Here is a 15,000-nt window from a genome sequence, read left to right on the forward strand (position 1 = left end):
GGGGGGGGGGGACACTGAGAGAGCATTATGGAATTTTCTGAAGTGGGCTATAGGAGACTCGTCGGAGCTGGTCCACCAAACTACGTTTAGAAGACAATTGTCCCGCTATACTATTTTGGACCGAAATTGTCGAATCAAGGAGCACTCGCATTTTTTCAAGTACCTCCGAGTCACTATTGAAAAAAATCTCTCTTTAATATTGGATATTTTTGGCCAAAAACTTGAGCGATGAACGTAATGATATATGAAATGAATCATATATTGAACTGCGGAGGTGAAATCAAGTGAAGCTATGATCCTCGCAGTTATGAACACAATTTTAACAATTGCGTAGAGAAGCCTGAAAATTTCACGACTTCAACAGGGTTTGAACCCGTGACGTCGCGATGCCGGAACCGAGCTATGAAGCCACTGATGTTGGGAGCTAGTCATTTGTGGGTTCATTGATTCATTAATCACGGGAACATTTGAACCCACAAATGACCAGCTCCGGATCCCATATCAGTGGCTTCGTAGCTCAGCTGGGTAGAGCGCCGCGCCGGCATCAGATATGGCAATGAGATTTACGAACCATCCATTTTGTCCAGCGTAATGTCAAACACATCTTTAACTGGTTCTGTTTGTTCTCCTGCATCACTTATTCCTGAATCGTTTCCACTCTCTCCTGGCTGTAAAGTCGCTTCTCCAGCTTTCTCTGTTTCATCCTGTCAAGATGAAACAAATTAAGCAAGCTTTTTGCACTGTTTACAGCCCACAAAGAGTAAGGTCTTTTCCGAATATTTGGTCTCACATGACAGTGACACCCTAGTCATCTTTGGACTCTTCAAGGGCCTTTCCCATTGTTCCAGAAAACTTCAGGAAATTTTGGTTGGAAGTAAAATTTTGATTCAGATTGAATGGAATATTGGGACCAAATCTGTAGATGAATTGTGTAAGATGCACCGCTTGGACTAAAATGACCGAGTTGTATTTTCCCAGTGGCCCATGCTCGCAATAGACAAGAGTGAACAGATTGGCCCGAAACTTATGTGAACGCGCGGTGGCTTGGGTCGAGTTTTTGTGCGAAATGTCCATTTATAAATAATTAGGATAGTACGCGCACTCTCGTTGGTCAATAGTCGTGTTGAGATGAGAGTATGAAAACACGGCTGTAACATCACAATAAATGTTTTTGGTTATGTGTTGTCAGACGCGCGTTTTGATTGGCTGGTAGAAAATGTGAGCGTGTATCAAGAAAGTCTGTTTCAATCAAAAAGTAAAAAAAAAACCCATACATTCTGTGCACGCATAATGTTATTTATGTCGAGCCATGACGGTCAAGCATTGGTCCGTAAGCCTGGTTTGTGTCAAGTATCACCCCTGGAAATAGAGGGGGCGTTCCCTAGAGGATAAACGATATTTCTCTCGAGCAATTCGCCCTTCTTCCCTTGGCCCTCGTACCGTCGGTATCTCGCGAAGAAAACATTTTCCCGCTCCCCCATCCCCTGTCACCAGACATCGGATCAATTGCGTACATTTAGTAATGTGGGCGCGTCTTTTTCGCCCCACCTTTGCTGAACAATGGTAATCCTGTAGACCACAATTAAGTGTCCTGGATCAAATTAAACACGCCACATGTGTGGCCAAATTCATCCAATTAATGTGCTTAGCTTTATTGCGCATTCTTCAGCAAACTAGTGCGACTTCAAGCAGAGTTAGCGTTTCGTAGAGTCATGCCTCGATATAAAAGCATTTTTCTTCATTTGTCAAATTATTTTTTAGAAATATTTTATAAAAGCAATAGAGGACTTTTTTCCGTGTTTCCATAGCCTCATCTAAACACTGGGGGGAGTTGGGAGAATTCTCGACAGTTACGCGTCTTGGGTTTGCATAACTGTCTCGAATTTTTTGCTTAAGAATATTAAAAGTCAACTTAAAACGGAATACATGATTTCGAGGCTTTGGGGAATAAAAATAAGGTTTTGTCTGAGTTTATTCCCTAGAGCCTCGAGATGATGCCTTTTGAAATATGTCGAAATTGGGCTATTAAGCGCATCAAATTGCGAAAAGTTCAAGCTGGAATTTTTTATAAATGGAATACGCCACTAGTCTTAGAGGCGTCTCAAAATAAACTTAAGTATCTCGCATGCCGCTATATATGCAGGCTTTACCCAAATACGTACCGTAATGATCTTTTGAAATAGATTTAATAAACTTTGATAACACTACCAACGACGACTTCATCCCGTATCCTGCAAACCAAGTTTCAAGTATCCCGCCAAGATTTTACGGGTCAGTCTACTCTAATCCCTGTAGAATGTTTACCAACCTGTTCACCAGGGATGGAAACTTTAAACTGCACTTGAATTTCACCTGATTCAACTTCCTGTAGTTTGAGCCACTGAGGTCCCCCTTTCTATTTCAACAACGAAAAAGAACAAATTATTACTGGAATCTTCAAGAAGTCTCGAAACCGGCTAGGCGTTTTCGGCCATGTTTTTTGGAGTCGAATCAGGAAAACAACAGAACTTTTCCAGCACCTTCTCAAATCATTATGGAAATAACTTATTTCTGTCCTTTCTTAAAACATTTTCTCATCATTCTTACGACCACTTTAAAACTGCAATGAATTTAGATCGATAGTGTGTTTGCTTTGATCTTTGTTTCAAATGAAGCCCGCCGCACACTTGAGGAAAGAGCTGAGCAAACTGCCACGCGAGGCGGTTTGCTCAGCCGTTTCCTCACGTATGCGGGGAAATTGTGGTGAGAAATTCGCCTCACGAGGCCGTGAGGATAAAATCAAACATGTTTGATATTTTTTGCCTCGCGAGACAAATTCCTCAATGTGTGCGGCGATCGTTAGAATCGAGCTGAGCTTGGTTTAATCAAGCATCCAATAAAAATACATGGCATACTCACGTGACTCCAGCGGTTCAGGATGGTGTCGGAGGAAGAAATTCCGACGTCACTGAGGTCACGTGAGAATGCCATGTATTTTTATTGGATGCTTCATTGACCAAGCTCAACTCGATTCTCACGATGGCCGCACACAATGAGGAATTTGCCTGGCGAGGCGAAAAATATCAAACATGTTTGGTTTTTTCCTCACGGCCTCGCGAGGCCAATTTCTCACCAAAAGTTCCCCGCACACGGTGAGAAAACGGTTGAGCAAACCACCTCGCGAGGCAGTTTGCTCAGCTCTTTCCTCACCGTGTGCGGCGGGCTTCAAAATGAGGAGACCACTTTCATTAGTAGCGACGACCTTTACATTCTTTTGTATTTATGATAATTGGACCTACTGCCCTCATTTTGAAACAAATATTCTTTTGAAATTTGCTCGTTATAGCAAGGCTAGAAAGACCTATTAGCATTAAAACAGGAGAGTATTTTATTTGGCCGCCATTATAAAAGACATCTATACATATACATCTACGAAAGACGTATATTTGAAATGCAGATAGAAGAATTTTCATCATTGCAGTTATGAAGGTGACTCAATCAATAACGCAAAGAAAACCTTAAAAGTTCAGGATTGAATGAGATTTGAACCCATGAATTCAGCGATACCAATGCAATGCTCAAGCTCCTTTGTTTACAAGGAATAGGCCAGTTTCGTATTCCCACGGTTAGACTGGATCTAGCATGAAATGGAATTTAATGCGATGGCAAATAATTTGCATGTGAAAAGAATCCCCCGCATTAGCCTCCATTTCATGCTCGATCCAAGCCAATACTAAACTGGCCTATTTAAATTATATCGAGTTGTGAAAGAAGTGCATAACCGAGAAGCCTCAATCTGCGATGGAATGCGGTCATCAGTTTTCGATACTATATATTTTTAGAAACGCTACTGCTAGATTTTTGCGAGAAAAAATTGCCGATGTTGTATTCCTTGCACGATCCACGATTTTGCATTTAAGCACGAGCAATCCCTCGTGCGGCTACCTGGTCGCAGACCAATCAGATGCGTTGTGGTCATGAGGCGCGATCTGATAGGTCATCATAGACCCCTTTACAGTTGTGTGCTTAGCTACCTGGCCTTTAAATGAAAGTGAGGCTGGTGTTTAACTTTTTATGATACAGACCTCTCTCCTTTTTATATCTTAATGACGTTATTGTCATGCTAATAGGATATTTGCATGGTCGAGGACGCCATTTGACTACAAGTACCAGAATCATATCCTACAGGTTTAGCTTGTCTCATGTTAATTAGAGCTATTGTTATTTTTACCTCACTGGGAATACAAAATTTAAATAAGAAAAGAAAAACAAACTGAACTCTGGTAGTTGTAGTCAAACGACGCCATCGTGAAAGTTGCCTATTAGTTGGAATTTACATAACAAAAGCGGTGAGGTTTCTATCAAAACTAGGTCAACTCCAGCCTCACTTTCATTCATGGGCCAGGTAACTAAGCACACAACTGTAAAATGGACTATCCGGAGAAACCCGTTTTTAAATTTAGATAATGGAGTCTCTAAGATCTACGACGGCGACGATCGACGAAATCTTCAACTCAAAATATAAGTTGGCTCTATCATAAGTCTTTCGCGATTATTTAGTCTCGTTCACGTCCTACAATATGTGCGAAGTATCCTAAAAATAAATTGGTACGAGCGGGTTCAGAGTGAAAATAGAGAATGAAGGATTCTCTGTTGCATGCTTACGTTGCCGTCAAAACCTCAAATTTCGTGATTTCACGTCGTGGTTATGCAGATAACCGCAAACATACTTGCTAAAATCCGTGCTGCGCGTGCAGCACTATTATTTATGCTCTTTTAACCAATGATATTATTGTTTTGTGGGGTTGTCGTAGTCGTAGCCGTAATCGTTTCTTGAACTCCCTACTACAGTAAAGTGCATGATGGGCCAAGGTCAAATGAGAGAGATCGACACTTATGGGTTGTGTGCTTCTGGTTGTGTTTAGTATTGTACTTTTGCGTTGTATTGCATCGAAAGCCCAGTAAAATGTTATTAGCTTCGTTAATTAGCATCATTCTTCCACACTGTCTACGCCACAGCCTTGCAAAGAAATATTTTGTTCACCTTAGAGGCCTCCTTTATTTCATCGACTGTGAGAGTAACAGTTCCCATGAAGTCATTCTGAAACACATCTTTGTCGAACACGTCCTAGAGCAAAGAAAAACACAGGTGCCGTGATAGGAGACGCAGTTTTTTGTAATTGATTCAGTTATCAATAATTCCTAAAGTTACTTATTAAATCCTGACACCTTAAGCTTCTTAGACTCGGTTCACGTATCCTACGAAAGACAAAGTCTGGGAACGAGACTGTTTGATGACGTATACTAGAGTGCTTGATTTTTCAAAGTACAATTTGAAATTGCAACAATTACTAAGATATACAAGCCTAGGGTGGTCAAACGAAGAGGAAAAAGAGAAGCCATCAGTTCAGATTTCAATTTTATTTGTTAAAAGTTATCCCATTGAAGCTATTGTCCACCCTTGCAGCAAATGGGGCCAAAACGGGCAATTATTCAAAAAGCAGAACTTACAAGATGAATTTTATCGTTTGCTTGTGGCATGGCAATCGACACAGATTCATTCCACACGGGTTTTAAAGTTTCATAAGCCACGTTGGTTTTGTATTTCTTCGCGTTGTTCACCCGTACCACACAGAAAGGATCGCTAAGACCTGCGGAAGACGAAAAAGAAATAAACACTGAATAAAAAGCACAATTTTATGGCCGTTTGCAAAGAAGCATCGATAAAATCCAAGGACACAATGATCATTTTGTCCAATCGCAACACACGCAGAATTAACCAATCAAAACTCCTTTGCTGGTGACCGGCGTTGAGTGCGAGAAAATTCCATGATTGGTTCTGATTGGTTGGTAATCCTTTAGCTTGGTGACGCAAACGAATGCGTGATAAGGGACATTACTTTTCAACACTTCACTGACAAAAGAAATCCACCTTACTTTGACCTTTATGGCTTTAAAATTAGAAATTGAAAAATAATGTTTTTTAATGGATGTAGAGCGAGGTCGTTAACCCTTTTATCCCTGAGCCAACCCTCATTAAAGAATAAAAGGGTCTGGCATTGAAATGAGTAAAACCTGCAATTGCCAGTCTCAGGAAGGGAAGGCTTAAAGCTGTAATAAACTGTGAAAAGAAGCATGCCTGTATCATGGTTGTGCACAACAGCGAGGCATTCCCAACTACGATATCATTATGTTTGCTAATGTTTATTAATTTTTTCTTCAAACAGCAGCAACAAAAAAACATAAAAAAACCCGTCCTGCAGAAAAGAAAAATAGCAAGATGTTTGACTGACCATTGCTGTCCATAGCCACCATGTCTTTGCCCTGAAGGAGAGTGATTACCAAGACTCCAAGCTCTAGCGGAGAGCGAAAGAACACATGATGTCATTACATTGACTACTCCAGGAGGCGACAAACGTTGAACGTATAGCATTCCATTTATCACTTTTAAACGCCTTTCCCACCTAATCTAGTCACCTTCGCTGATATGAATTTAAAAAAGGAAGACGACTGCCGCTAGCTACAAGAACGTTACCTAAAAATGTCATTTCCCGTTATTGCGGTACTTTAGCGATTGCTCCAAGTCGTTCGAAATGGAATGTGTGCATCAACGTCATCAGGAATAAAATTGAAATGAACAGAGTGGATGCCTGGAAGGCCGGAAAATTGAAAATTTATTGTCAAGTGCTCGTGTCTTTCGCATGACGTCATATGTGTTCCTATCACGTCGTTATGGTGTTTATAAGGGGGCTTACGAAACGAGGACGACGACGGCTACGAGGACTTCATTTAAAAATACAAGTTCGCGTTATTCATATCACTGCAAAACTATTACATGACGTTTCGAGTTAAAAATGTGTAGTAACTGTCGAGGAATTAAACTTGTATGACTCGGTTGGAAGCGTAGAGAGAGGACTGAAAATTCATCGTCATGTGCTAACGTCCTCCACAGAACTTTGAATTTGGTCATTTCACGTCGTCATTTAGGAGATGACGGCAAAGAAATGTACCAAAATGTAAAACGCACGTGCAGAGCGTGCAGAGCCATTGTTTTTGCTCACTAAACCTATTGTTTCGTAGCGTCGTCGTTGCCGTCGGCGTCGTCGTTTCGTAAGCTCCCTTATGCAAGGACAACGACGGAGGCGGCTACGAGAACGTGATGAAACAACAGGTTTAATTTGCAAAAAGATTTTTATAGATTTCTTTGCCGTTCTCGTCTTGACGATGTGATCGAAATGACCAAATTTGAGGTAATTTTGAGGAAGACAGCACCTGACGATAAATTTTAATTTCTCTCTAAATATCCACACTGTTCTCTCTAATTTTAAGGACGGTTCCTACTATTGTTATTGCGCACACGTTCTGCGCATCTCGAGATACTCGGATTTCCTATAGGTTGTGCTTATTAAGACAGTGATGTTTTTGCGCCGCTCAAAACTATGCGGAAAAAGTAAACTTTAGCAAGTGCTCTTGGTATCCAAAAAGAAAATTGGGGGTAACCATGCATTTTTCAGAGGTAATTAACCTTCAATTTGGAAAACAATGCCATACATTGCTTTGTATTTTAAAGCTTTTTACAAATATTGTTGATTAATTATCTTCGAAAAATGCGTGGTTACCCCCAATTTTCTTTTTTGGATTTAAAAAACACTTTTTAAGATCTGCTTTTCTCGCATATTCAGTAAACCGCGTAAAAATACCTTTGAATTAGTAGGCACCGTCCTTAATCTTGGAATGTGGACTCACACTTTCCATGCCGAGCGACCTGGAGTAATCGTAAAATTATTACAGTAACGGGAAATAATATTTTTAGACAGCGTTCTCGTAGCCGTCCTTGCTTAGGGTTAGGGTTAGGAGAAGTAATTTCGGCAGATGTTGGATGATGTTGGCAGCGATGTGTACTCCAATTATGGCAAGGATACGGCCCATAAGACTTTGCAAACTTAAAAATTCGGCTGCCATCTTGTTTTCAACATGTTAATGCGTTGCTGTCTCCATGGAGACCATATGTAATGCGCGTGCGTGGTCGCAACAATGTTGGAAGAGCTGTGCAAACGCATCCAACATTGTTCCGCTACGCTTCGGCGATCACGGAATGAAAGAAATGTTGGGAGTTTTTGGCTGAAAAGTTTGACCAGTTTCATTTCAAACGTCGCGCAACAATTCCTAACAACATGCAACAGGGTCTGCAAACTGTCGCAACATGTGACTCCCAACAATCATGTTGGGAGTTGTTGGCCAACAATGTTACGTCCGTTTACATGGAGCCTTAAGCTTAAGGCCCGTTTAAACGGTTTCAGCATTTGCTTCAACATGCATTCAACACGTTTGTTAAACCAAAGATTCGGTGCGTTTCAACAGGTTGTCCAACATTGTTGAAAGCGTAAAAAATGTCGAAAGCGTGCTGAATCAAGTTTAAATCGGTTTCAACTTTCATTCAACATCGATTCAACTTTTCCTTTGGCCTCGGATATGTTGAATGAAGACGTTTGAACACTCTGTTCAACAATTGTAGAACACACGCATGCTCACATCAGGCTGAAAAACTCAATTTGGCGAAGTTTATCTGGACGAAAGAGTCTGGTTTCTAGTTGTTAGTTCTTTGCAATCAAGTTTCGCGGAAGTGTTGCTTCTTTTGTTAGCGCACTGTTGGAACCGTTTGAAAGGGCCTTTAAGCTACATCTCCCTATTATCTCTGCCATATACGCAAAAAATAATCAGTTTTAAAATTTACCGGAGAAGAAAGTCAGCCAAAAAGACCAGTATATTCTTGGACCCTGGCACGAGTATAAAGCAAATTACAAAGATACGTCTTAAATGAAGTCTCATTACGGAAGACATCCCAAACAGTTTTTGCACTCTTTCACTATCATGTGGCTTTGCCATCTTCTCCTGCAGTCGGTTGCACAACATTTTTGATTACATACAACAGTTGGAATGAATTTTCACCCGTTTCTCTTCTACGAGTTCAGCTCATTTTTTTCTGTTGCTTTTGCCTCGCGTTTGACCCAGCCGGTTCCAGTTTGAACAGAAAGCCCTTCCTCACGAACGCACAGCGAGGACGAAAAAAATTCCCCACTCTGGGCCCAAAGAAAAACTGGGTTGAAAGCAATAAATAGGACTCCCACTATCTCGTCTCATTTTTCGTGAAGTAAGAATGCGGGAGATCTCGGCAAAGGTCTTTGTTCTTGCTAGAGCTATCACTGCACGTAGAAATGAACGCCCTTAATGTTAAATCTATTATGACAAATTACCTTTAATTAACATCATTTCCTCTACTTGTCGTTTTATCTTCATGCTGCTCTTCATAGTGTGTTTCTTGGAGTGTTCCTATAGCCACGGCACCATTAATCAAATTAGTATGGAGACTGTAACAACTTTGCGGCTTAGTAAAATGTGGAACCCCTTTCGCTTCGAGCCGAAAGCAAGAATAAAAGAAAAAGGCGCGCCGCCATGGCTTCCCGCGGATATATCGATAGTAGGCTGTGCGCACGCGCGATTGGCAACAGGTGAATGCAAGGTAGGGTTTGCTGAAAAGTGAGGGGTTCAGATATCTCAAAAGGAAATTTTTGCCGATGGTTTTCCATACGCTGTTTGTTCATTTGCACACAGTGTTCGGCTTGAAACAGAATAAATAAAACGAATCACTTACATTTATTTCATCAATATCTTCACCATCAGGCATTCCACCAGGGGACACTTCCTTTTCTAGATCAACAAAACCACACAAAATATTGATTATAAACGGGCTGAGATGAAATGTTTCTCAGGCGCAATTCACCTTGTTCAGCATTGCAAGGATGCAGCACTAAACTTTAACAACAAAGGTTACCGGTTCAAGGGATTTTCCGACCTCGAATTAGAGAATATATGCCGGGGTAGTTTCCAGTTCCACTGCATTTAATATACGAAAATTTGCGTTCTATGAAAGGAATTAATTAAGAAAAGTGACTCCGGGAGGGAGGTTAAAAACCTGACGTTTCAAGCGTTCGCCCTTCGACAGAGCACAACTAAGGGTATGTTCGATTGACCCTATTCCGGAGTAAGAATGCGTGGAGTGATGATTTAAAACGGTATGTCTGGTGTTTTGAAGCAACAAGAATAATAAAGATATTTCTACAATAGCATTTTAGCAGGTGTTTGACAATTTTTATGTGAATCTTCGTAAAAAGGAAGGATTTCTATCTTGTATTTCATGTATTCCTATTCCGGAATACGGTCAATCGAAGGCACCCTAACTACCACCGGTAGACCAAGCCTGGTTAGCTACGCTTGAGAACTGCAGCTTGTTTGGCTCTCACCACATGGGTTTCTTAAACCTGGTGAGTTTATTCATGTCATCTGTGTTTATTGGGCCTGATTAGCCCCTCAAGAAAAGGAGGTATCCTTGCCCCCTTGAACTGGTTACAGAGCTACCCAAATTGGTTCTAAAGATATATGTAAGGGTGGCATATGAATTTATGGTATATATGAATGTGCTTCTCTATCCACCCTTTACCTGATTTGGCTACAGTTTCCACGGGCCGAAAGACCGCTGACACTGTTAGCGCGCCTGCCTTCATGATAGTGTCCTCTGACTTCTTCTTTCCAAACACTTTGTACTTCAAGTCGATACTACGCTTAATGATTGCGGGCTCGTCCTGTTTAAGCGTTGAGAAACAAATATAAGAAATTTACTTGACGGATCAAAAAATAATTTTGTTTACAATATCGAGGGTCCCTTGAATATCTGAGGGCCAATGAACAGGTCAAATATATTACCACTCAGTCAATTCTGGACAGCCCCCAAACCACCAAGTAAAACCAACTCTTGATGAACCAACAACTTCTTGAAAGTCCCGAAAACGTTTCGGGCCCGAAAAGCCATTTGTGAAACTGCCAACCGCTTGTTTTTGAAAGCCGATCTTTTCACATGTTTTCAAGGTAACAAAAAGAAAAATGGGTGTGAAGAAGTTTGGCGACTTAAGTCCTCTCCGTTCTTGAGATACAAAGAGAATTGTGACACACGAAAATGGCCCGTAAAATTTCGGGACTTTCGAAAAACGGGCCCCTGGGCCCAGTTGTTCGAAGAGTGGATAACGCTATCCACTGGATAACTCAATTGGTTTTGTTATTGTCTATCCGCTGGATAGTGATTTATCCGGTGGATAGTGTTATACACCTTTTGAACAACCGAGGCCAGGACAATATAATCATGAGACGAAGTAGCTCGGGATAACCTTCGGTCGGTCTCGGTGAAATTTCGAGAACTTTGCGGCTGATCCTCGGAATAATGAGAAAAAGAACATTTTCTGCGTCACGCTGATTGTCTTCAAAATGTCGCACCTTTTTTCAGTGAACCAAAGGAAAAAACAAAACAATTTTCGTTTGATCGCCTGCATTTTCCGCGCCAGCGTCCTCTTCATGTTTTCATTTTATTGTCTACATCTGCTGTGATGGGCCAAAGTAGTTATTTTAGTTTTGAGTTTACGTCAATCAGTTGCTAAGGCCGGACCAAGGCTGGCTCAGGGTTGGCAGCAGGGTTAGCGCAGTGGCTGGAGCACTTTTCTACAGGTGACTAGATCTGATCAACTTGAAGTTAAATTGTATTCTTTAAAACTAGTAGAGAACTTGTGCTAAGCCATTTAACCTTGAGACTTTGGAAGTGATTAACATAAGGGCTTAAGTCACGAGACACTTCGTCAGAGCCATGGACGGAAAACAGTAGTGAACATTTCGCAAGCCAGGGCTCCAAATGTTTTTTTAAACTTATCCTCTATAATAGAGAAAAGATGCTCGGTAATATATATGTGGTAGTGTAAAGACAAGTTAAAAGGGAAAACAGTTCACTTCCGGTTGCCGTTCGTGACTCGAAAACGTCTCGTGCTTAAGCTCACTATTATCAGTTAGGACACGAACTATCTTTACTTCCGCTTTCGTACCAGACTCATTTGCAGGTTACAGGACCCCATAAAGTCATCTGACTGTCCTTGCCAATTGACGTCACGATCATACACAAGAAAAGATAATGTAGTCTGCAATGAAAAAACACAAATAAACAAACAAAACCGGATGTCATTCTGTCTTCTTCCAGTCCCTCTCTCGCTCCACTGGACAGAAAGAAGAGATAAACTGGAAACAAGGTCAGAGAGATCTTTCGCATTCTGACGGCTGGGCTGGAATTGGCGGAGCCTGGTATGTCGCACACAAAAAGGGAGAGGCTTTGCTCGTAAGAGGAAAGCACTTAGTTACTTAGAATTTTAAATAACCTGAAAGAAATAATCCCAAGGAAAAGTGACATGGTTAACTAAGGAGGGTAAAATCAGCGAAGAGTCGAAGTTGCATGCGATTGCTCCCACTCTGGTCACTGGAAAGATTCGCCTTCGGTTGCCCCGAATCCCGAATACTGGCGTCAATTCGACCACGTTTTGCAATAATCGGAGACCACCCCGCCTTCCAATCTTTTCATTCCCTGTGCGTTACAACTCAACGCTGAAAATACGAAACCTCCCCTCTTTGCACGTTTTTTTTAATAAATGGCCAAAGCTTATACCCTGTCAAGAGAAGATGAAATTTATTTTTAGATTGCGCTGCCCATGGTGCGATGGTTACTTTTATCTGTTGTTCCCATGATCGCGCGGTTTACTTTCACACCAACACTGACCAATAAGGTGCCGTCTTTGAAATAACCACGCAGTATCACTCGTAACTTATCATAGATTTCAAATCATTTTCTTCGGATTTGAGCCAAATAGCTCTCGTACTTCATATTCCCATAGTTTGGTTTATCAGATGAGTTTGCCTCTCTCAATCGTTTGTGGTGAGGACTCAATATCGGTCTAGCCGACTTCTGCTTACCTTAGTAAAATCTTTTACAGCGAATTCCACTACAGCTTCCCACACCGGATTAACAGATTCAGATACGTGCGGAGTGGTTCGCACCTTCAAAAAACAGAGTTTCAAGGTACAGTGAATAAACCAAGACGTTTTGTGGAATACAAGAATACTTCATAGACCTATTTCATAATGGCGGCCAAATAAAATGTTCTTCAAATATTCTTTTGTTAATGCTAATAAGCCTTCCTAACCTCGCTACGACCAGCAAATTTGAATAGAATTTCTGTTTCAAAATGAGGGCAGTAGGTCTAATTAACATAAAGACAAAAGAATGTAAAAGTGGTCTATTCTCTATTAGTATCACCCAACTAGTGGACTAATGCAAATCCTGCGTTTTGATTGGCTACGCTATCGAAAAGCGTGACGCTTTCTTTCTTTTTTATTCCGGCCAAATAAATATTTCTTCAACTTGCATTCGCTAACTTTATTATTGCCTTTTCTGTGCAACTAGTTGGGTGATAGTAAAACAATTAGACCCTTCGCCCTCAAGAGCCACGGGTCAATACCCCATTTATCTTCGCCTCATGGGCTATTGACCCGTAGCCCTTGCGGGCTTCGGGTCTAATTGTTAATTGTCTTCACTTGACCCTTGCAGTCCAGTCAGTTTTGTGGAAGGCAGTTTGGCCCGGTGGTTAGGGCGCTTGCCTTGAGATCCCGAGATCCCGGATTCAAGACTCACTCTGACCACTCGCTGAATATGATTCTGCTAGTCCAAGGTTCAACTTCTCGGCTGCACTTGTAAATAGCAAACTGGTTTGTTTTAAAAGTTGTTCTGTTCTGTTTCATTGGCTCTGAAAAGCCCCAATTAAGTGTGTATATCAAAGTTAATTATCAATAATTTCGCCACGAGTGCAGTAGAATATGAAATGGAAATAATCCCACAACGAGGCGCGTAGTTGAAATAGTTTTAATTTTTGTCCCACTGTCACGTTGTTGTTACCTTTTCTTTATTAGCAGCCACTATGCAGTAAGGATCACTATAACCATCATCATCCATTGCCATCAACTTTTCGCCGCTATGAACTACCACAAGGAGAAGACCAGACACTGCCATAAAACAAAAAGGGCGATAATCAGAGAGCATAATAAGTGAATACAAAGGAAACGGCAGTCAAACAGCTACAAAGGTTAGATTGAACATTCGTAAGTGTCAATAAAAACAGTTCTTCGTCTGCTTCGTATGTAAATGCAATATCAATACAATACAATAATAGGCGGGTTCATACTGGGCTCCGTGAAGGTCATAAGTGCGAAAGAAATTCAAGTCAACTTGAGACTTGCTTGCCTCCGAATGATCTGCTCAAGTACACATTCGATGGAGATAAAACTAGACTTGAGATCGTGCTTTCGCCTAATTCTCTAAAGATACCTCGCTTCTAAGGTTACAGAGTAAGGTACTTCAACTAAAGTAAACCCCGTTCACATTCAAAGTAGTTCTTGACGTAAGAACTACTTTAGTAGTATTCCCTAGTATGAACCCGCCTAATCTTTATTTAACGGGGTTGACACATTACCATTTAGCAGTTATGTCATCATATCATATATCTTCTGTCATATATGCTTCTTTACCCTGGGATTTTAGAGTAGGTCAGAGCTTGGTGTAGTCAGTATCTATGAGGATTTACTCTCCCAACCATGATATACCACAGAAGGCAGGCCAAAACACCGGCAACTTCATGCCCTACTCTTTGCGAATAGTGTGCCGGTTCTTTTACGTCCCACAGGGTTGTGAACACTGAAGGGCTGTGAGACGGGGCCCACAGTTTATCGTCCTTGACCGAGAAGATTGGAGAGTCAAGCCATTTGCAGATGTCATTACAAAGGCAGCACTTTCTCCTCCGTTATTTAAAGGCCCTGAGTGTTGGTCCAGCCGGAGTTTTTTATTCCGCGACCTCCCACACAGTAGTCCGATGCTTATCCAACTGAGCTTTCTAATATGTGGCCCTCGAAAAGCACCACGGTCAGATATAATTAGCTATGGGTCGATTTTGACGAGAGAAGAAAATTGGACCTCCCACAGAAAAACCTCGACGTCAGGTTGAGATCGACTACAACTCAGCCTACATACAATCGCACACATAGGAGGCATGGTTCATGACCAATGTGCCTGCCTGACTCCCAAAGAAGTAAGCATTCATAGAGGAT

The 15,000-nt window shown here is 41.3% G+C and overlaps 1 protein-coding gene across 4 annotated transcripts in view; it reads right to left on the reverse strand.

The window, feature by feature from the left end:
• The window catches only part of LOC137984790 (uncharacterized), a 51,920-nt gene that overhangs the window by 10,255 nt on the left and 26,665 nt on the right, over nucleotides 1-15,000 (reverse strand). For all 4 annotated transcript variants that reach the window (XR_011119178.1, XM_068832075.1, XM_068832074.1 and 1 more), the window contains exons 11-21: nucleotides 13,796-13,902; nucleotides 12,817-12,900; nucleotides 11,901-11,993; nucleotides 10,478-10,619; nucleotides 9,632-9,687; nucleotides 9,234-9,309; nucleotides 6,273-6,335; nucleotides 5,491-5,630; nucleotides 5,024-5,107; nucleotides 2,309-2,395; nucleotides 572-704 (exon numbers count right to left, since the gene is read on the reverse strand). Coding sequence is in view for 3 of the 4 variants with exons in the window: in XM_068832075.1 (XP_068688176.1) it covers nucleotides 572-704; nucleotides 2,309-2,395; nucleotides 5,024-5,107; nucleotides 5,491-5,630; nucleotides 6,273-6,335; nucleotides 9,234-9,309; nucleotides 9,632-9,687; nucleotides 10,478-10,619; nucleotides 11,901-11,993; nucleotides 12,817-12,900; nucleotides 13,796-13,902 (1,065 nt within the window). In the remaining variant the exon portion in view is untranslated. The remainder of the gene's footprint in view (nucleotides 1-571; nucleotides 705-2,308; nucleotides 2,396-5,023; nucleotides 5,108-5,490; nucleotides 5,631-6,272; nucleotides 6,336-9,233; nucleotides 9,310-9,631; nucleotides 9,688-10,477; nucleotides 10,620-11,900; nucleotides 11,994-12,816; nucleotides 12,901-13,795; nucleotides 13,903-15,000) is intronic.

Source organism: Montipora foliosa, chromosome 14 (assembly GCF_036669935.1).
Source record: "Montipora foliosa isolate CH-2021 chromosome 14, ASM3666993v2, whole genome shotgun sequence".
NCBI classification, from domain to species: domain Eukaryota; kingdom Metazoa; phylum Cnidaria; class Anthozoa; order Scleractinia; family Acroporidae; genus Montipora; species Montipora foliosa.